Here is a 23,698-nt window from a genome sequence, read left to right as displayed (position 1 = left end):
GGAAATAACGACGCCACATTCCATACACGGAGGTTGTTTTGTATATTTATACGTGTTCAAAAATGATGACGTAACAATTCGGATATACGTATGTAAAATACTATACTTATTTCATGTATGTCTACCTATATTTTCCACATTTTGTAGATATTTCAATGATTTATTTATCAATTCAATAAAAATGGATTCCCGACTTGGAAATGTTAGTAGTATGTATGTAAAATAAAATATTTAACGAAAGAATAATTATTTAATAAATTTTAACACCTATTCAATCCTTAACACTTTTATAATGTTTCATTCAATCATTCATTCAATCAATCCATTTGTAACGATCATACCATATTTACTTATATACCGAGGTAGGCTGTAAGAATCCGTCTGGGTAAATACCTCGGTTTCGCCTATTTCTGCTTGTTTACAACTCCTTGTAAGCTGTATTTCGATTGTGGCATGAGCAATATGTTAAATTGAATATATTTTTAAGAAGTACTATTAAAACAAATTATAAATAAGCATGTACAGTTTTTGCTTCTTGTACTAATAATCTAATTCGTAATGATAAGCACTTTTCATAACTATTTCTTATTAATATATGACTTAGCAACACTAGTGAGTGCATCTAACCTTGCTTGATGTCAGTAAAGACATGAACTTGTTACCATATATTTTCAATTAACCATCACTCAAGAAATAAATTGCTATTTTCGACGTTTGATTATCAAGATTACACGATATGTCAGGGTCCCTTTCCTAGTAATGTCAGAATATCCCAAGATAATTTAAAATAAAGTGGTTCCTTGTTAAATGTAACCGCAACCCAATGTCATACTTTGAACCCTAAGACGCTGGCATTGACATTTTGTTATAAATGAAATAATAAAATCCGTTACCTATTATTTGGTTCCGTCAATTGCAACATTAAACTTCAAGGACATTGAAAAGCAACAAAACGATTCAGATATAAAAATATTTTTATTGTAAGTGGTTTGCTTTATAAAATTAAAAAAATTAATAACATTTCATGTTAATGTAACATAGTTAAATTGAAAAAAAAAATGTTATAGGTTACTTAATCTAAAATTAATAACGCTAACTATTTTTTGTTTAAACTAGCTGAATCAGGTTATTTTATGCTTAGTAATAATGATATATTTAGTAATTCACTATTAATCCGAATATTAGATTTCATAGTTGTCATGTTGTTATGTTAGTCATCACAATTTACGAATTTTTATTTTGTTCTTGTTTGTTGTTTTGCTCAGATTTCTGTTCTGCCCTAATATCTGTTCGGTTCACCGGATTCACTTTACAAGTGATTTTATACGATTCAACCATTTTTACAGAATCTCTCACTAGAATTGTAGATCTTATCGTGAACGAATGCGAAAAACAAGAGGAAGTATCACACAACGCCGTATGGAAGCTTAAATACAATCGATAATGAGTTTTATCTGTTCTCTGTTTAAGTTTCATTTCGACTCGGCCCGGTAGTTTGTTCCCTTTATGCGAGCAATTAATGAAATCAAAATCCTCCAACGTGACATCCTTATTGTTTTCGTCCCGGACACAAACGTTCCAGTTTTGTGGCGCCCCTGGAGTAAACTTAACGTTCTTTGTGTCTCCATCCAAACTGACATTAAAATAAATAATTAGGTTGCCGCATTTTCGATTTACGAACAAATCGTTCTGGTATAATATTAAATTCTCTGGTTCAGTGAATTTTAGGTCCGGGAGGCGTACCTTGAAGTCTTGACATACATTTTTAACTAAGTTGAATAACTTTATACTGTGATTATTTGTGTCTGCAATGAATAAATACTTGCCGTCTGAACTGAGTGCTAAACCAGATGGTTCATTGAACTTGGCGGGTTCTGCACTCTCAATTTTGGTTGGTGTAAGTGTGGTAACTCTTTGCGTGGCTACATCCACCTTCTTGATCTTGTGATTGTAGGTATCAGCTATGAAGAGAGTTTTTGATGTATCGCAGTAGGCGACTCCTAATGGGTGCTGTAACTTTGCTTCCACACCGATATCATCTACATCTCCATAAGCAAATAGATTCTGAAAAACAAAATACTACTTAATACTTGATACATATTACTACGATATTATGATACGATACAATAATTGGTCAGAACTGCAAATTTGCTTCCGAGTCTAGATTGTATGAAAACACAATTTTGTACAATCACAAATTGGTTAAATAAAAAAGTCCTCTGTTTAGAAGGGCTAATAAGTTAAAAAAATATTCTGAATGGGACTACTGCTGTGTGTGAATGGTGTGTGTGATATTAGATGTTTATGTATTTTTTCACTAAAATTGAACTGCTTCAGATTATATTTGTAATCATGACAAGACAAGTTTTAGGCTAGTCATATACACTACGGTTAGTTGCCATAATGCGCAGTCGGTGTCAGATTCCAAGTGTATGTCGCAGTATTTATTATATTCATGTTTATCACAAGCTGAAGATGTCACACATTGGTTTTATTTTATGAATTAAACCATATTTGATTGTATTATATAAAATAGCTATTGTATTTAAGTTTAAATAAATAGACAAACATACGATAGGATTGCGGTCCCCGCCGCAAAGCGTAGACACCTGTCCAGTGGACAGAGCCAGTCTTCTTATCGACGAACTTTCCGAATCCGCTATGAATATCTCAGGGTTTGGACCTGTCCATATAACAATGAACCAAAATTAATAATATATACACAATAATATTTCGCATTAATATTCGTGTAAATAAGAATAAAAGTATCATATGTAGTTATTCAAAAGTTTATACAAATAATAATAAATATATAGTCGCATAAATCATTGTTTCACTAAATATATAGTATAATTATTGTATAAGCGCAGCCGTTCTAGAATTGTCATATTAATAATATTAGTCGACACATTCTTTTTAAAATATATGTAATTACGACAATAAAACTAAAAAATACATCTCCATATTAACACTATCATAATGTGCATATAATCTATACATATAAATAAAATTGGAGTGTCTGTTTGTAATATTGAAATAATCGTTTTTTACTACATGCATATGAATATAAATACGGTACATAAACCAAAATCATATTTTTTACAATTTTTGTCTGTCTGTTTGTTCCGGCTAATCCCTGAAACGGCTGGACCGATTTTGACGGGACTTCTTTTGGCATGTAGCTGATGTAATAAGGAGTAACTTAGGCTACTTTTATTTTAGAAAAATAAAGTTAAATTCCACGCGGACGAAGTCGCGTGTACAGTTAGTATAATACAAAATTGGAGTCGTGTCGTATCAACATTCAAAGAACATGATGGAAGATCGTGAATAGCCGCAAGAACTCCACTGACAAGAGTGTGCTTCTTAAATTATGAATGAATAAATTATAATAAAAGCTGTGCTTACCGGTTCTAAGCGTTATTCCAGAGGGTTGTGCAAATGAAGCGGTATGCGGATATGCGCTGTTCCGGGCGGCCTCGTCGCCTGACCCAGCAATACACGCACATGTGCCTGAAAACAAAAACATTTTTTTTTATACATCAAACATCGTTATTGGTATAAATGGTCGTTTCCATTGTTGCAGCTTCGTCATATGTTTATTAAAACAATTCTAGATAAATTATTGACATGTAATGTTAATATTCTATGTGACATATGATACCTTCAGTAAATGTTTTGTATTTCCACCAAATTGTTGTATCCAAAAAGAGCGCCCAAATTTGATGAGAACCAGCTTCCGCGATTAACAGCACACGACGCTTTTCGTCTTTCTTTTCTTTATCTAAGAATAAAATGCAAACAATTTTACGATAAAGTATTGAAAATTGCAAGACGACCTAATTCATAATGTCATAAAGTAATAATGTCTGGGAGATTTCCGCTGCTCGTTAACAATAGGTTTCAACTAATAATATACGATAGATACGGGTCTGTTATTGCTAATATATTCATATTACTGCTTAAAACCGCGAAATGGTGTAATAAATCCTCCACGGTATAATTCCTTCTGATTTACCCGAATGAGAACGGACATTTGATTGTGTGTTTAATTTATCAATTATGCCTATTATTTTATTAAAAAATAAAATGCTTTTACAATTAAGACTTATATGCTGGAATATTCTTGAAAGCTATATATATATAAACGCGTCTATTACGTATAAATAATCATTATAATGGACACCTTTAACCTCTTCTTTGTCATTCTTTTCTTTATCAGTTTCCTTTGGTGCTATGCCGACGGAGGCTGGCGATGGACGCACCGACATGTCCATATCAGGAGTAGTGTACAGTAGTATGTCCCACGGAGACGACAACGGCTGGAGGCCTAGACACTTGCCACCTGAAGAAAAATTTAAATCTTTTAAAGTACGCAACAAATTTTTATGCCATTGACCGCCAACAATAGAATGATTCAAGAAGGTTTATAGGTATAATACATAAATATTATAGAATAGAAAACCCGAGAAATTTAAAGATTTAATGCACCCGTGTGAAGCCAGGGCGGGTTGCTAGTTAATACTATAATAATAAAAACAGGAGGCATCAAGAATAAATTGAATGGTGATCTCGGCATCTCCCATGCGGTGCTATCAATGTTCTTGGAAAGTGATTTTGTCATAGATATATTTTTGCGATATATTACTTTATTACAGGTTTTTATTAATATTATAACACTGTAAGTCACAAATTATAGTTTTTTCGCATAATAGATTACTACAGCTTTTTTATCACCTCGGCTGTTGATGTTTCAAATTTAATACACTAAGATGCCAATTGAAAGTATTGAAATAAATTTACAAATTTACAAAAATGTATTACAGTACATAAATACCTAGATTTCCATAAACATTTTGCTTCCTTGTGCCAGCTAATATTTCAACAGTCCCATCATCAAGATGAACCGTTCTAAGGCAGTGGTTGTTTGTATCACACACCGCCAGTACACTGCCCGAAAGCCAACACAAACCCTGCGGCGAATCGAATAAAGCCTCGTTCAATTCTAAAATATAAAATTACGAATTAAAAATATAATAACAATACTATATCAGGACAATTCACAAAGCGTCATCTAATCCCAAGCTAAGCAGAACTTGCGTTAGTACTAGATAGTTGCGTGGGTACTAGACAACTGACATAAACACAATTTTTCTTAAATACAACACTCAGACCGATTCAGCAATCATATGTGTACGATTAATGCATATGAATGAATACAAATGTTTGTACTGGGCGACGAATCGAACCTGCGACCGTCAGAATTAAGGCGTTGCTAAATTGTCATTCCACTGAGGTATGTATAATAAAATGTACTTAAATTCGTCGTACACTGTTATATATATATATATACTTTTTAAGATAAATATTACTACTCACTTTCTCACAAACAGATAATCAAATTTGCAAAGTAATAATAATAAAAACAAAGTTCTTATTAGCTTGTCAACAAAGGATAATCTTTACTATGCGATGTTGAGCAAAATCATCAGGAGTGAACTTTTTCAATTTTTAACTTTTATATTATTAATTCTGATTAAATTCAATGATTTTATCTAGTACTCTACTTCAAACATGCCACAATTGATACAACACATACTCACTGCCATCCTTAAATCCACGCTCGGTCCCGCCAATTATTCGTAAGATTAGGCCTGAACAGTCTGTAAGTAGTATTCGGTTGTTTCCACTGTCCGATATAGCTATAAATGGTTCTTCAGAACGGCCACGGTAGAATGGATTTAATGCAACCTAATCATCAAATGTTATAATTAGAATTAAGCAGCATTCCATCTAAGTATAAGTAAAAAATGCATATTGAAAAACATTGTGGGCATGATAATAAAAATTTTAACATTAAATTAAAAAATTCCGTAAATTTATTGATAAAGTATGTGCAGATTGTAATAAAATTTATATAACATTCCAACTATACATCACCTTACTAGGAAAATGGAGGATCTCATTATCTTTCGCTTTCAAGTGCTTCGATGGAGCCATTGGTATGGAAGCGACGGAAATTTTAGGACTAAAATACCGTAATGCAGCTTGGACATAAGCCACCAGACGGTCCCTGTGTCCCTCACCTGTTATCACAAACAGTGGCCTATTTCCTAAGCCTGTAAATATATAAAATAAATTGTAAATTAAAAGTAACATATTTTTTATTTTATATTCAATTCAATTCATGTCAAAGAAGACGAACCTAGAATGAGAAGAGTTGGCCAGCATTTAATTCCCAGTGAGGTCCAAACACTGCTATCAGGATCATTAACAACTGGGTGGTGTATATTGTACCTTTGAATTGCTGCTAACACATTGGATGAATCCTTTTCATTGTTGAACTTGGCACAGTGCACACCTATCTAAAATTACACAGATAAATATAAGGCATGTCTGTATAAATAATACATTATTTATAGAGCCTACTAGTAAGCTCCATAGCTGTTGATTATTTATGCCTGCATTTTATTATCTAGAAACTTAAACACAATTCTCAAAGAACCATTTAATAAAAAACACCATATGAACACTGGAATAAATGTGTCTAGACAGTCCACACACAGGTTAAGAAACACTTGGTCATAATGCCATAATAACACATGAGTATAATAACAAAGAAGTCTGTCTGTCTATTAAAAATAGTATATACTTTTATGACTATTTATAGACTACTAAAAATCTATATTATCAAATTAGGTATTATTTCACATAACACTTCTAGTAGCAGTGGTTACTCCGGTTTCCACATTTAGTGTGTGTGGTCTCACATATATACTAATAGTACTGGAACTAAAAAAAATAATAAAAATTTTATGCTGTACTTCAGTTTAAGTCATTCTATAAATACATACTCTTTTGAAATCTTTGAAATTAAGAAAATTATACAAAGTAGGTTTAGTACACACTATCCACAAACTCAATCATCAAGTATATGGGAGTGAAACAATAAACCTCACCACGACAAGTCCATTTTCAACTCTGTGCAGCTTCTCCAGGTACTCTAAATCAGGCAAGACATGATAGCAGTTGATACAGCAATATGTCCAAAAATCCAATACCACTACTTTTTCAGAGCAATGCTGAGTCAAAGATAGGGGTTCAGAAACATTAACCCATTCTAAATCTGAAATAGGGAATAAAAGATTCAACTTAACTTACACAGGTTTAGGAAATGATATATCAAGCAATTTTGCCAAAGAGGCTAAGTGAAACATTTACAATACTTTTTAAAACCTTCATAAATGTGATAACTGGAATTATGTGAACCCATTTAATATGTATATTATGTGAATGCAATTATAAAACTTATTCTAATTCATTTTATGATGAAAATGGTCCACTGTCATGAGTGTATATCCTGGGTTTTAGCTCAATATACCTATTATGTTTAGTTATTAAGGGCAACTAAAAAGCCAACTGAATTTGTTGGATTATAGAGTACTGCCTCAGGGGGCTGATAGTCTGTATTTTTTTACAAAAGAGTACCTTATAATCTGACAAATTACAGATTCAGAGATAAAATTCTAAATGTTATATATGTATGTATATGCAGTCTGCAGTACAAATAATACTTCATTATGTATGTCAAATACTATAAGATTCGTTACGATATAGGCAGTCTAAAATATCACATTTTTCTTTAATTAAATAACATTACAAGACCCGTCTGGTGTGGTGATGCATATAAACTTGTTCAATCATTAATTAGCAAAGAGGGTAAAAAAATTATTTTTCAATAATAATAGACTATATAATAATGTCGGATTACAAGGAGGGCCGGATAAACCAGGGGTCGGATTACAGAGGGTCCACATTATTATCATTCAAGTTTGAAAGAACTGAGATATGTCGATTCCAGTAAGATACCTGTAATTATGTATCAGCTAACCATTGAGACACATTAAGATCCTCAGAAACTATAAGTAGTACTATATTTTTTAAAACCTACTGCAACAATAATTTCATTGTATACTAAAATTTTTAGAGAGGCTAATTGCGGAGAATAGAGTCCAACATACAATACAATACAATACTAAAATTTTTAACATACTTTTCTTGAAATCATCGATGGATACCACTGTAGAATATACTTTCTTTATATGGTTTACTATCAAATTTTCCTTTTCAGTCTCTTCGGTGACTTTTTCCATAGCTTCCATTAAGTCCCATGACGCTTGAGCCACGAAGTCTAATGGGCTTGCATCCATTATTTAAATAATTTCTAAAAAACATTAACTTTTCAATAAAATTACTATAGCTAACGGTAACTAATATAACTGTAGCAGTATAACATTAAGTAGGTTCAAGCTCGAATGAAGCAAAATCATCATTACGTTATCAAATTATATTGTTTATGATATTTAATATAATATTTTTTATTTCAAAAATAATAGGTAATCTTTTAAACTGCTAGGAAAGAAATAGATTTGACAATTGAATTAACACAGTTTACCTAATTTTTTGGACTGGAATTGATCACAGATTTTATTCGTATGTGAATGTTTATTTTTTTTTTAATATTAATCAATGTCAATAATGTTTAAACATACACGAGTAAATCTGAGCAAGTAATCACTTGTACTATATGAAGATTCTCGTAAGGCGACACTTGATTACTAGAATACTCACTTAATATGATCTGTAGTCAACTATCAAACTATGATGTCAGTTGTCATTTTGGCAATTTAATTTTGTATTGTTGATATTTTGATTCTGATTGCAGTGATTACAATAATATTTGGTAACTTATTATTTTGCACAAAGAACGCAGTTTAAAAGTAATACATTTAAAGACAATAAATTATGCTAAAACATGGACGCAATGTTTGATATTTGTTATTTAGCTGCCGATGGTAACAATGTCGAACCTGACGATATCCCAAAGACAAAGGATAACGTATGGATTCTTGGCAAAAAATACAGTCCAGTGCAAGGTTTGTAATTTTCTCCAAGTATACTTTAATTAATAAAGCATAATATCTATATTGTTTTAATATTTTTATACTCCCAAACCTATAAAAAAATGCATACGTCACTTTGACTAGACATCAAATCGACTTATTTATTCCTTGACACTAATTTATATTATTACATTTAATGCATATAAATATCTGGTATTAGTAGTTTCACGTTTATAGCATGAATTTATATAAAGTCTAAACGAAAATTCGGAGAGCTGTTTGCTATTAAATGTATTTTTTATAATAACCTGTAATCCATATGAACATAACTATAAAAATAAGTAGAAATGTTTCAAATGGGGTTTATTTTAAGTCTAAATTAATCTGTATATTTTTTTATGAAGCTTTATTGAATATTAGATATTTGCAATATAATGGTTTATGACTGCAATATTTTTGAGGAATTTAGAAAAATATTATTTGTTATTTCAGACTTAGACCGCATAAGACGCGATATCACTTCTGTAATTTGGTGTACATACAGAAAAGGATTCATACCCATTGGTGATGAGGGTCTCACTTCAGACAAGGGTTGGGGCTGCATGTTGCGCTGTGGTCAGATGGTTCTTGGTGTTGCTCTTGTTAGAATACATTTGGCTGTAGATTGGGTGTGGAACCCAGAAACAAGGTAAAGGTTATACTTGTAATGTAATATTTAAAAAACAAAGTATCTTAGCAATAATAACAAATATATATACCCCAAATATATTAATTATCTATTATAATTTAACAATAATCAGATTATAAAGGAATCTAAAATATGTATAGAAAGTATAATACCTGCAAAATTTTTAATAATTCTTCTGTTATATATTTATAACTGTTAATATGAAAGAGTATGGGTAATTATAAATATGAGTATTATATATTATAGAGATCCTACATATTTGAAGATAATACAGAGGTTTGAAGAGAGAAAGCAAGCACCATATTCTATACACCAAGTAGCACTAATGGGAGCATCTGAGGGCAAGGAAGTGGGTCAGTGGTTTGGGCCCAATACAGTAGCACAAGTTTTAAGGTATAATGTGTTTGTACTTGCAATTGTAGATGCAAGAGATAATTGTATTATTATTATAATAGTTTTTAAGTAACTAGTGAGACCTAGGAGTCTAAAAACAATTTTTTTTTATATATAAAACAGACTATATTTTATTTAAATTATTAACACAAATAATTTTATGGCAAATAAAGATATTTACCTCTTAAAAATAAATAAGACTATATTTTGTTTAATACAAAATTAAGTAGTTCCCACATGTTAATATTATTGATATATTTATGTTGTAATGTTATATTTATAAAATGTGGACTATTGTAGATTAGAATATTTTCATTAATTTTACAAAATGAATAATGTCCATAAGTAAGTAATGTAGAGCACCACCTTCTGTTTTAAGAGTTTCACCAATATAAAATAAAACAGAGAATGTTTTATATGGGTGCATATTTTGAGTAAAATCAATATAGATGACATTAGATGTGCCCTGTAAATTTTTGCAATTATTATATTACTATTTTTATTTTAATTATAAAGTAAAATATTTTCAACAAGTACCACATTTTATTTGTGCCAGGGCCTGTGTAAAACTATTTAGGATACTCAACAAGTAGCAAATTGAGATTTATGTACATAGCTATAATCATTTTTATTTCAGAAAATTGGTTGCTTATGACAAATGGAGTTCATTAGTAATCCATGTTGCATTGGACAATACTGTTGTTAAGGAGGATATCTGTAAGTATTTTGCCTTACTTTCTATTATATATGTACTTTCATATAACCTGTTTTAACCTGAATATATATTTAATCAATTAATAGAATATCTAATATATATAATATATATATATACCTATAAATTACACAATTTGTTGTTACATAAAATTCAATTATCATTAAAGTAGATTTAGACATTGATTTTCAATTGCAGTAAAACAATGTGTGATCAATAATGACAGAGGTGATACATCAGCTGCAGCTGACAATTTAGTTGTAACAGATTGGATGCCATTGTTGTTAATAGTGCCTCTTAGACTTGGACTCAGTGAAATTAATCCAATATACATAGATGGATTGAAGGTAAGATTATCAGTTTATATACTTCATATTGTCCACAGTACCATCTGAGGGCTGTAACAAGTTAATTGGGTGCACCCAGGAAAAAGTAACGGAGAATTTAAGAAATTCTCAGTTACTTTTTCCTTAGTCCTGAGTTTATTTTAATTAAAATATAATAAATTTATAAGACATTGTTTCACATTGTAGGGTCTTACATTGATTAATCATAAATATGTTTAGTAAATTATGTAATAATTATTCGAGTGTTCACCATAGCTTCTAGGTCTTCCTGATGCCATCATCCATGATATTTGTTCTTGCTGCCACCTTATTGTTACATATTTGTTTTTGTCTAAGTATATTTATTTATTCCTGATAAATTGAATAGTGCACTTAACTGCATTAATGGATATGCTGTCTGGGCACAAATAGATGATATTAAGTTATTCAGTTGCCAAGAAAAAAGTGTAGAGGTTGATAGTGCACATTTGCTAGGAATCCTCTTCCCCTGGCCTATATATTATCTCACCAGTGTTCTTACTTATGTTTACAGATCTGCTTTCAATCCGGACAGTCTATTGGCGTGATCGGTGGGAAACCTAATCAGGCTTTATATTTAATTGGTTGTGTTGGAGATGAAGTCATATATTTAGACCCACACACAACCCAAAGATCAGGATTGGTTGAAGTATGATTTCTATAGCTTTTCTTATTTAATTATTTGATATTAATATATATACATGTGTTAGTTTTAGATTATGGTCTCTGTTTATACCTCATTTTAAGCCTGACCTGTACTACTTAATATTCATAATCATGTGCAATCCTTTTAATATTTTTTTTAAATAAGTAATCTTTATTATGAGTTTACATTAGTACTTATTTTAAAAAGACTATGTTAATTTACAGAACAAGATAACTGATGAACAAAAGGAAATGGATTGTTCGTATCATTGTAAATATGCTTCTCGGATACCCATACTTGAGATGGACCCATCAGTAGCAGTAGTAAGTAATAAAAAAAATCATACATCATTTTAAATAACCAACAAAGGAATTCTCCTTTTATTAAATTTACCTATTATATTTAAAATTACCTGATATGAAAGAGATTTTTTTTATATAGCGTTTTTCCTTAGAGAGTTTTCGAAAGTATGTCATAATAAGATTCAAGCATAATTTCTTTTTTACTTAGTTTTATTTTTAGAAAAGTTTATGTATTCAATGCGATCGATTTTATTTTTATTTAATACCCAGGGAATCTGCTTCATTGTTAACTCGCATTTTTGGTCAATACTTGCGTTATTTTTTAACATCATATTTATTTTTTAAATCATGTAATATTTCATTTAAGTGTTTCCTGTGTCGAACGAAGAACGACTTTGAGGAATTATGCAATACCATAGAAAATAAATTAATGTGTGAAAGTCAAGCTCTATTTGAAATATGTGAGAAGAGACCGGCGCATTGGGGCCCTATGTGCACCGATATCGACCTTCAGAATACATCACTGTTTACTGGTAATCATAAATGTTTAATTAAAATTAAATTGGTACCTCCTTTAGCCTTAGCTTCTTCTCATCTATAGCCAGGATTTAACCGCAATAAATTCCAGACCGGATCGTATTTAGGTCGACCTGACATGATGCGGTATCACTAATAATTCTCTTCCCTGGCTAATTAACATAGCACCACAAACTTCAGAAGTCGAGTAAAACGAGTCAAAAGAAATGAAAAAGACAAAAACGCTGTATCAGAGCGGGACAATATGATACGATGCGATTTGGAGGCCGAGAACGACTGCCATTTATTTTAATTAGACTTCGAGTTATCCCTCTGGGAATAGTAGCTATAATGTTTTTATAAGATAAAAATCTTATCCTCTTCAAGGCTGAGGATCGTGACTACCAGGAATGATTCTTCCAATCAATATCCAGATGACTATTTTGTGCCAAGTGAATCGCTAACTGTATATTCCGTTTTAAAGCATATCGAATGGTATCAATCCATCGTGCAGATGTACTATCTTTGCTCCTTCTTTCGTCCACGTAGCTTACCATTATACATTTTTCCAAATTATCTGGTTCCTGACGGGCCGTTACCAATTAAGTAACATTAGGAGATGCTGGAAGCACAAAGTAGAGAGCCGATTTCCGGTACCGAGTTTTTTCAATATAGACACAGAGATAAATAAAGTATTAATACTTTTACTAAAATACTTACTAGATATAAAGTAATATATAATTTTTCTTTTCCAGAATTTGAAGACGTTGATAGACAATTCGATGATTCAGATAACGAGTTTGAAATACTATGAGTAGAATGTTTATGACAATGGTCAATAATAAATCATCACAAACCTGTTTGGTAACTATAGTTATAGTTATATGAACAGGAAAAGGGTTTCGTAATATTTGTATCATAAATTAGACAAGTGGAAATACCAATGAAAATGGAAACTTATTGCTGTGCCTGTAGGTATGCAATAGCTCATACAAACAGCTCATTAGAAATACGAATGCATGCTATTGTTATTATATTATAACCGACAAATTATATACTGTAATTCATAGAGGATCTTCCATGTACAATTGATATTGCAGCTATCTCTTATCACAATAATTGTACATTATTTTTTCTTAGACGACTGTCCCAAATGGGCGTAAATATTTTCAGGGTTGCTGTAAATAGTTCCCACTTTCTTTATTGTTTTTCTTTAGCATAGAATAGATATAATGGGCATAGATTATATGTCAGATAGACGAGAATAGAATAACTAAGTACTTGTTTATATTATACTTTGCAGTGCCTTTCAAAATGATTAATAATTTTCGTTGTAGTTATATATGTAAACATAATTATGTTGTATAAATAAACCTATACTAAATTAACATTCCTATGATGTGCTTGCGCAAGTAGTTAACTACCTACTCGTTTTATGGTACAGTGTATTGGAATTATTTAGTGAAATAGATTGATATTGTGAAAGAATATATTGAAAGCATATATATTATTAAAAAAAATTAAGTGGCACTCGGGGACTGCCGCGGTAAAGCTATTGCATAGCATTTTTATCAACTTATGCAATTATAATGATTTATTTATTTTATTTATGCATTATTTTTTTTTTCTTTGATATTAATTGAAGTTACACTTTTTGAGCTTGATGACCGATAAGAAAACAATTTATTATACAGTAATAAAATAATATACTTTCTCAGCTTATTTCGATCTGTGCGAGCTTCGTACACTATGCTAGGCGCACGCACACAAACAACGTGCAGAAGTCTGCCAAACTGAAACGACGTTAGACGATGCACAGCTTTCAACGCTGTACCGCTGTGGCGGGTGTTAGGTTTATTTTCTTTACGGAATTTCTTGATTCGATCGCCGCGCTCAAAGTCCGCGATAAAAGATATGCAATAGCTTAACATTTTGTACTTTACTAACCTTATTATTAATTGGTTTGTTATTGTTTTATTATTATCTAGTCATAGTGTAGTTAGGTACAAAATTTATAACATAATATGTATATCCTATGGGTTTTACCTTCATAACTGATACAATTACATATTGATATTATCAGATTTATGCAAATAACTATGGGGTACTTGTATATTACGACAAGCAGAAACACAATGCAGTAAGTAACATGTTATATAATAGATGTATCATTATTTTTCTTTGTCTAAATTGATTTTGTTAATTTGTCATTAGTAAATGTAGAATCTCCCTGAAACATAACAAATTAATTTTAGTTCTGACGATGAATAATGTTCATGTCATGTATTTAGAACTTTAGTATTTTTGTAATAAGTGATAAATTACTTTGTCTGCAGACCATATTGTCTTTTCAATATTTGCAATGATATTAACTGCGCACAATTATATACAATAATGTCTACTTTTTTATTATATTAGCAATGTGTGTGTGAATTTATTAAGGTAGTAAAAAAGTTAATTTTATGTCATGTTATAATCATGACGCTATGAGGCTACAGTACCAAAACCGACAAACAAACTAGAAACTGTGTGGTATAGTTTGTAATATTAGTGTATAAGTAATGTATTATCATAACGTGTTATCAGAAAATTTTAAATTGATGTCATCAGAACCGTAGTGGGTATCGCCATATTAACATTTCAATTTCAATTACCATTCTCGAATCTAAGCTTATCTAATAGAAATGTATAATTAATATAATGAAAAGGATAACATGTGTGATAATACTATTTTTGTTACAATCCACGTAAATATATACTATAATTCTCTATTGCTACTTTATCACAGTAACGTCGCAGAAAATGTCAATGGTACTTTGTCCATCAAAAGATTTATATTGCGCTTGCTAAATTAGCTGCTGAGTTTCACCACCGTACCACCCGCCAGAAACTGAAATACCATCCTGATCATCTGGATGAATGGCGGTCTTCCACAGTGCGGTTTTCTAGAAACTTTTTGCCTCGCACAACCACATTGTGGAATCACCTTACAGCAATGGTATTTCCGAACCGATACGATATTGAAACCTTCAAGAAAAGAGCTTATTCCTTTTTAAAAGGCCGACAACGTACTTGCAATTCCCCTGGTGTTGCGGGTACTCATGGGCGGCGGTAATCACTTACCATCAGGTGAGCCGCATGAACGTTTGTCCCCTGTTTTATAAAAAAAAAAATCAAACAGCTGACAAATATTGTAATTGTTTAGCAGTGTCCGTGTTTTATTCTTTCATAAATTTAACTTTTTTTATACTTTTGAGCCATTTCATCCACACACACATCTAGTTTCGCCAGTGGCGGACTAATGGGAGTAGCCTGACCTGAAAGGCCTCCGATGTTTCCATGTTCTATTGATGTAATCTTTAACAAGGCTGTAAAATATACCTAGTACTTATTTAAAAGGCGTTTTGGGAAAAAATACGAATAAATACAGCCTGTAATGTACACTGCTTAGATTTGTTTAAGATTTTAGGTGATTTAATATATGTCGCCCCGAACATCTGACGGGTTAGTCCACCACTGAATATCGCTTATATTATACTCATAGTTGTATCACATGCCAGTAGGTTAGATTAATATACTTTGTAATAATCTATTGATTGGTTTTGTAAATGTCTTGGGATACTTGTGTTTAGTGTTTGTATCTAATTCAAAATTCATTATTATTGCAGTTTCGATGCAGCTGCCAAAGACTCAAATATTTTTTATAAATAAAAATAAAATAATTGAAATATTGGTTTTATTTTTCGTGTATTTTGGATACATATCATAGGAGTTAAGTGCATTAGAACCTGATGATTTTCTGGTTTTACTGCACCTGTATGTTTATACTACGCAGAAATATCGGTATATATCGAGAAAAGCCCATCTATGAATTCGGTAAGCAAATTAAAGTTTTATGATCATAAAAGTCTGGAATGGATAAGGCTGCCCATAAAACACGTATAGTGAAGTTATATTCCAGAAGGGCAAGATATTTTTTATCAAATTCGCTGCGCGTTTTATTAAAAAAAGTAAAACGGTAGGAAAGCAACAGTTTGTAACACGGTTTTATGGTTGAGTTTATTTAAAATCAAGTGTGTTCTTACATATTATGGTCTTAATATCTTATGTAAAATGAAAATCGTCATGTCGTACGATATACAGGCGTATTTAACACAGTCGGCTCTATTACGCTCTCGCCATCGGCTCGGGCTCAAATTCAGCTTCGTGTGCTATAACCATCATAACACATTTATATCGTAATATACTATATCAACACGCTCCAGTGTTTAATTTAAACTCATTTATATACTAACTTGATACATGAAATTAGATTCATTAATTTGCATAGTTTTATAATTTGTGGACTTAAGGGTATGTTATGAAATTAAACAAGTATTGAGTAGTAAATTGGACATTATACATTACATTTATTTATGTACATATGATATATGTTCTTTGGTAGGACAATTATATATTGAAGCAATAAGAACTATGTTAACACGCAAACGGGACATTCACATGTATATTAGTGTCCAAACACAAACATGGCCACAATATACTGTTATACTGTACTTCTAAGGACATATAATAACAGCCATAAATTGGGTGATACATTTTCTAGATACCACCATAATGTTGATTAATTGATTCTTAGATTATTAATTTAGTACGTATATACTTGAATATGTTCACAAATAAATCTATTATTTTTATGCATAGCGACATAGATTGAAGACTGCATATGATGGTCAGGCTCATAGCCTCATGGTCCTGTTTCACTTTAGATAGATAAGAGTAGGTACTCTTAAATAAGTATACCATAATTTATCAAAGATTTATTGTTTACTTGATGTGACTATGTAGATATAGTCATATGATGGTAAATACACGATAATAAATACAAAATCAGTTTATAAAGGTACTGAACACATTTCAACTGAAATATTGAAATGTCATTATATACTCACCCGCCATATACTGGGCGGTAATAATCACTCGGTCCCATTGAATCTTCTAATTGATTGTTCTCTTCATCCGATGAGGCTGTAAAGGCCAGCGACGGCCTATAGTATCAGAAAATTCGAAAAAAAAATGTGCTCCCAATGAAGTCAGTTGTATCATATTTAGATCAAATAAGATTGATATGATAATATGGAAAGGAACTAATGATATTATATTTTATTAAATAATAGGTATATCATACACCTATTATTTGATAAAATATAATATCATAAAATATTCCAAGAATATAATTTGAGGTTTGGCTTTGCTCAAAAACATAAATATAAATTATATTCTATGTGACACTAAAATTCCCTATTTTTTCACAACCATATCAGATCAATATACAAAAATCTAAAAGACAATTCAAAGCGGTTGAATTGAAGGCGATCACCAAATTATATATAACCGTGAATCTTGCAATATCCAAAGATTTTTACGAATTTACTAACAATTAATATGGCAACGCAAGGTATAACAATATTATCTACGTAAATGGGAAGGTGCATTTATGTTTTATGTTTGTTCCGTCATAATAAAATAAATCAATATATGTATACATATATAACTAACTACAATTAATTAGCCATATAACTATATATATATATATATACAATTAATTGGCACAATAAAATTATTAATTGTGAATATATGATAAAATTAATTTTGGCCATGTGTTCTTTTTTACTATTATTTGGCCCCTCACACGAGACTGTATAAGAAAATATTCTTAGAAGAGCAATTCTTATATAATTTTTATTCAAAACGTTGGTTCAGGCAAATAAACATTAGAAGTAGGTATATACATTGCAAAATCTAAGTATTTGTTTACATAATTATTAAAATACCAAAAACGTTACTTATGTTTTGAACGAGTCTCTATGAAATATTTTTCATTTAATTAATATTTCTAGTATACAATTACAGAAGTTATCTTAATCAGAACTTTAGACTTAAAGCTGGCAAGAGAAGCATAATCAATTTTCAGTGAGACATTGTTTACATTTTAATTGAAAAGAAACAAATACAAAATTCTCAAATGCAACTCTGTATAGCAATGCAACTCACTTTCAACGTGGATAATTACGAAACAACCAATCACAGAAAACTTTCGTCTCTAGTATGTATCTAAGATTTACACAAGTTTCATGAAATTAAATTACAACACAGTAAATATTGCACAGATACAAACTGACTAGCTACTTAATACGTCAAAAAGAAAACGACTGAAAACGTCTAACTAAATAAAACAAATGCCACAAAATAGTTTTAAAATCATGCCCTGATTCGTTTTCTGTTAGTAACGTCGACATAGTAAATATACTAAAACTCAAACGAAATTACACTTAAATTTCAAAATTACTAGAACCTCTTTTCCTTTCTTCGTCACTTCTATTTGTTACTCATGTCATTTATATAATATTAGAAATTACTAAGACAGATACAATCTAATGAGGCATGATAGAGGTATTACATACATATATAGCTCGTATGTACACATACTTTTGAAACATTTATATCAAATAGAATTTTAGAAATATGTTAGATCGACATGTAGTTACTGTGTACAGATAATATTATAAAAAAAAAATACAAAGTACGTAGTATTTTCCTACACAGCACTAAATACAACAGTTCACGAAATATCTGTCTCCACATCACAACCATCTATAAATTCTAATTTTTTCGAAAAATATTTTTTATACAATTTAACATTAAAAAATATAAGGACTCTTGACTAAGTAATAGATTCTCTACTGGACGTAACTATTTACATAAAATTCACAATGTTCACGAATAATTTTGAACGGTAAGTTTTCATCTATACATATAAGCTACAATTTTATATACATATATGTAACTGTATTTAGCCAACAGTGGACATAAGTACTAAATGTAATTATTATTTTTACAGTACAATGATATAATTTTGATTAGCTATTATAAGAAACAATAAGAACAATCAAATCATTATTGTTTCTTTACTTATAAAAAATGAATAATTTGATGATATTAATCTGTATAAACAAATTTTTATAGTCTATTCTTAGTACGGAAGAATGTGCCATAAAATTAAAAATATCATCAAAGTAAGTAAGTATTAGTATTGGACAAGAATATTTAAAATATAGTTTATTTTGAAGCCCGACTACAATCCATCACCATTTTGCATTATTCTTAGAACAAATTTATTTTATTTAACAGTAATGTTTATGACGGTCTTTGCCCATTACACAACGAATAAAAAACCAGACACCAAATTGTCTCAATGAAACATTAAAAAAGTTTTATCATAAACATATAACATACATTTCTACACAATATTCTTGTCTATAATCTAGACTATATAAGTGTATAGTAGCAGTAGTATACAACTAAACAATACATAAGATATATGAGACAAATTGTTGTTTACTCCAACGAAATGCTTATCTAGTAAATAAATGATAATTATAATTTGCCGAATGTTAGCCTCTTTTATATTTATTTTTGCAGAGTATTCCTAAACTATTTCCTTTTACTCCGGATTCTTAATCTCTTAGTTGGGCTTAACCATTATGAAACTGGTAATGATAGTAAAGTATTCAGTAACATTTCTGATTAGATTAAATTTACAATATAATCCACGAAACCAGCTTATAAACATAAACAATAAGGTATGGTAAGGTATATACATACAAAATATTAGTATAAAGTAGATTTTTGATAAAATATCTTCGAAAGAGAATTAGATACATATAACAATTTAAAATATTATTGATTCAGGGAAGCTGTAGTAATCCTATTAGTCAAGAAATTAATTACCAAAACTGTTATATTATCAACTGATCCTCTGTAATAAGCTTGGAGTGTTAAACTCTTAGCGCCATAATCTGGTTCGTCCAATCTTTCCTTTATGAATTTAACTGCCTCTTCATTGGAAAATGTATCCCATAGACCATCTGAAGCAAGGACTAAAAATATTGGTTTATGATCATCTAAATTAAATGTGAGGATATCAGGATCTGCAATAACAAATTTTTTGTCCTTTAGAGGGTAGTCTCCCATCGCACGAGATGTTGCAAGGATGCCTGCTACTCGCCATACACCATTGAAGGCAATATATCCTCCAGCTGCTTCAATCCTTTTCTGTTCTCGAACCTGACAAATAAGATTTTTTTATAATAATAAACTGACAAAGGACATATGACACACAGACTCACATCAAATTAGACAATGTCATTTAAAATGTAATTAGTGCAACAATCCTGTTAAATACATAATAATTCTTTTATTTTCTAAATTATATAACATTCTATGACTTTTCATTACTAGTTCGCAATATAACTTACTTGTTTATTAAAGAAATATATAAGCTTACAAGTTTTCCTTCAAAGAGGTGAAATAATCACTTTATTTGGAAAGAGAAAAATCATATTTTATCTAATACTTGCAAAATGTAATAACAGAGCTGTATTGTATAGATATTCTAAGCAATTTTAAAGAAATTACTAATATTTACTGAAGTATATGACATTACCTGCTGTGGTTTATGGTCGAAAGACACAGGAATGGCATTGCCACGTGAATCACACATTACACCTCTAGAATCTCCAACATTTGCAACAATCAAATGACTGCCTTCCATTATAGCTATTAGAGCAGTTGTGCCAGCTACATTCAGTGAACGCTTCGCAGCTTCTACAAGTAATCTATCAGCAGCAAGTACTTCATCAGTCAGAAGTTTACCAAAATTAATTTTACCTTTATCTAAGTAACTTGATAATGGTATAGAAACTGTTTTTACAGGTTTAGTAGTAGGTCTCACTTCTCTAGTAATTGGTCTTGCTTTTGAAAGTTGTGCTAAAAGTTCAGGATCTGTTATTTCCTTTTTGGATGTGTCATCGGCTGTGCTTACTGACTTTTTAAAGCTAGTTTTTCTTTCAACAGTCACATTACTCTCGTCTTTCGATTTAGTCTCATCAGGACTCTCTTTTATGGGTGTACTGATTGTTTTGCCATCTTTAAATGCACTTAGTTCTATAATTTTATTAAAGAGGTTTTGAATTAAATGGTCTTTAGCATAATTAGCGGCAAACTCGCCCCCGTGTCCATCAAATATTGCAAATAATGATATTCCTGTACTGTTAATGTTTTCATTGATGATAAATCTGTCTTCCATGTGCATTCTTCTACCTTTGATTGCATAAGCAGCGCTAAGCGTACCTTTTAATTCCCAGCTTTGCTTGTCGGCATCTGAACCTTCCATGAATTTCATCCGTTGAACTGCGCTTATAGGGCTCATAGCCTGAGATAATCGGCTTAGGACAGTGCGGCTCCATAGTTCAATTGTTTGTAAATACATGAAGAATATTATAACACCAAGTGTGAAGACTACAACGTCTGACCGTAATAAATAAAGTCTGACCATTTTCCATAAATAGCTCACGGGAGTATCAAAGGGAACACTGCTAGTAAAACGGGATAGTATCTTCATGAAAGAGAGATAGGTCTGATGTAAAACTCTGTCCTCCAACTCGTCTTCCATGTCTTTAAGTCAAGAAGTGAAAAATCCAATAAAGCGATTCGTTACAAACAAAAAATAAGCTGGGCGATAAATAAAGTGTTTCTTTGTACAAACATTCAACAGAATTTCACAGGCGTAGTACTTTTGTTGACGTTGAGTGACGTTCACACATGACGATAGTGACGTCACTGACAGCCACTACTAATTTGTGGCTGACATTTTTGACTTTGAAATGTACACTTACTGAATATTTTCAAAACAGCAGGCAAAAGTTTAATTTCATACAGTTAAATAGATAGCAAAATAATTTTACGTTTCTGTAGCTTACTGATAGGGCTGTAAAAGAATTATACTACGAAAAGTATTGTATACGTATTTACTAGTTACAAAACCATGTGGTACTCGTTACTACAGAATCGTTACGTTACTTATAGCCAACTAATTTTTTTTTAATTATTGCCCGTAGCTATTATAATTTTGTAACGTTTTAAAACAGACTATACGTTATGCTTCTTTAGGCTTTGTCTAGAATTAATATTTTTAGGACGCAAAAATACCTACGTATCTTTTCTTTAAAGTAAAAAAACATTACTGGCCACTGTAGTATATCAAATCGCTCCTAGTGAAATTCGCAATTTGCTGACCGATTTCACTTAATGATAATCTTTAGAACCGCATCATAACAAAGATTTTATTGTTTCTTAAGATAAACTACGCACTGTACTGAAGTGTACTGTTTTTTGTAGTAACAGTCACTGTACGTTGTGTTTTATTAAGTGGTTCAAAACATACTATTTGTAGCTGACGCTAACCACCATTTACCACTTGTAAATTTGATTTAAAATAAATATGGGGCCGTTCAATTATTACGTAAGCACTATGGAGGGGGGGGGGGAGGGGCTCTTTGCTTTACTTATTTTGGATGACATATGAAGTTGGGGAGTCTAGATGAACATTACGTCTTCGTATATATTAATCCAAAAATGTTTACGTAAACGTGAGCAGAGGGTAAGAGCTTTGCTTACTTTTGCTGACAAGGTGGATGGGGGGGGAGGGGGGGGGGGTAAATAATTGTAATAAATCTACTTACGTAATACTTGAATGGCACCTATATATATGTCCAATTATGCCTTAAGTCGTACGCGCTTTCAACCAGTTCTCATGCACGGTACAAACATACGTATTATACGTAGGTATACGTGCATGGTTAGTTGTAGGTATTGGTCTGAGTGTTTCTCAGACACCAGCTTCTCACAGCAATTGGTTGTCATAGTAATTTTGCATTTTCCAAAAATACTACATGTATTTAGCGCTATACATATTTGTGAGGAGAAAGAAATAATAAATTATTATTATTTGTTTTTTCATTACAAGTTATTGCCCATCCCTGATTGCAACACCACAATGCCTACATTATGTGTTCGAAAGTCACAACAGACAAAATTGCTAATTTTATAATAGAATTGAAGAAAGGACTGGAGACCCATCGTAAGAAAAACGAATGTCCCGTAGACATAAAGACATCTTCACGCAAGGAACTTTTATTAATAATATGCAAATAAGAAACGGTTATATTTTTATAAAATGTATTAAAACAGTGAAATTCAGATTATAGTTAATCGGTAGAAGATTAAGAATTGCATATAAAAGTCGTATTTTGTGCTAAATGTATACCTTAGAACA

At 31.0% G+C, this 23,698-nt stretch overlaps 3 protein-coding genes across 4 annotated transcripts; 1 reads left to right on the top strand and 2 right to left on the bottom strand.

Annotated features, from left to right (window-relative positions):
- Positions 1–1,213: 1,213 nt before the first annotated feature.
- Positions 1,214–8,559, bottom strand: LOC131852627 (NHL repeat-containing protein 2). Of its 2 annotated transcripts, none has more exons than XM_059203321.1 (12): positions 8,456–8,559; positions 8,054–8,224; positions 6,960–7,126; positions 6,206–6,365; positions 5,941–6,119; positions 5,604–5,751; positions 4,838–5,005; positions 4,187–4,345; positions 3,665–3,784; positions 3,409–3,513; positions 2,574–2,683; positions 1,214–2,064 (listed from the first exon to the last, which is right to left on the bottom strand). In XM_059203321.1, exons 2-12 carry the CDS (start codon positions 8,208–8,210, stop codon positions 1,225–1,227), a joined length of 2,313 nt encoding a protein of 770 aa, XP_059059304.1. In that variant the 5' UTR covers positions 8,211–8,224; positions 8,456–8,559; the 3' UTR covers positions 1,214–1,224. The 2 variants fall into 2 exon arrangements, with proteins under 2 accessions (XP_059059304.1, XP_059059303.1); XM_059203320.1 differs by lacking the exon at positions 8,456–8,559 and adding an exon at positions 8,337–8,433.
- A 100-nt stretch (positions 8,560–8,659) lies between these two features.
- Positions 8,660–16,213, top strand: LOC131852594 (cysteine protease ATG4B). The gene is made up of 9 exons (XM_059203280.1): positions 8,660–8,936; positions 9,396–9,591; positions 9,838–9,984; positions 10,622–10,701; positions 10,895–11,043; positions 11,576–11,710; positions 11,932–12,030; positions 12,377–12,542; positions 13,281–16,213. The coding sequence occupies exons 1-9, from the start codon at positions 8,816–8,818 to the stop codon at positions 13,337–13,339; spliced, it is 1,152 nt and encodes a 383-aa protein (XP_059059263.1). The 5' UTR covers positions 8,660–8,815; the 3' UTR covers positions 13,340–16,213.
- Positions 16,214–16,863: 650 nt separating this feature from the next.
- Positions 16,864–22,172, bottom strand: LOC131852683 (protein phosphatase 1L). Its single transcript, XM_059203396.1, has 2 exons — positions 21,029–22,172; positions 16,864–20,649 (listed from the first exon to the last, which is right to left on the bottom strand). Exons 1-2 carry the CDS (start codon positions 22,034–22,036, stop codon positions 20,263–20,265), a joined length of 1,395 nt encoding a protein of 464 aa, XP_059059379.1. The 5' UTR covers positions 22,037–22,172; the 3' UTR covers positions 16,864–20,262.
- Positions 22,173–23,698: the final 1,526 nt, after the last annotated feature.

This window comes from Achroia grisella, unplaced genomic scaffold (assembly GCF_030625045.1).
Source record: "Achroia grisella isolate CSIRO2021 unplaced genomic scaffold, CSIRO_AGI_Agris_v1 utg856, whole genome shotgun sequence".
NCBI classification, from domain to species: Eukaryota; Metazoa; Arthropoda; class Insecta; order Lepidoptera; family Pyralidae; genus Achroia; species Achroia grisella.
This window is presented reverse-complemented; position numbering and strand designations above follow the sequence as displayed.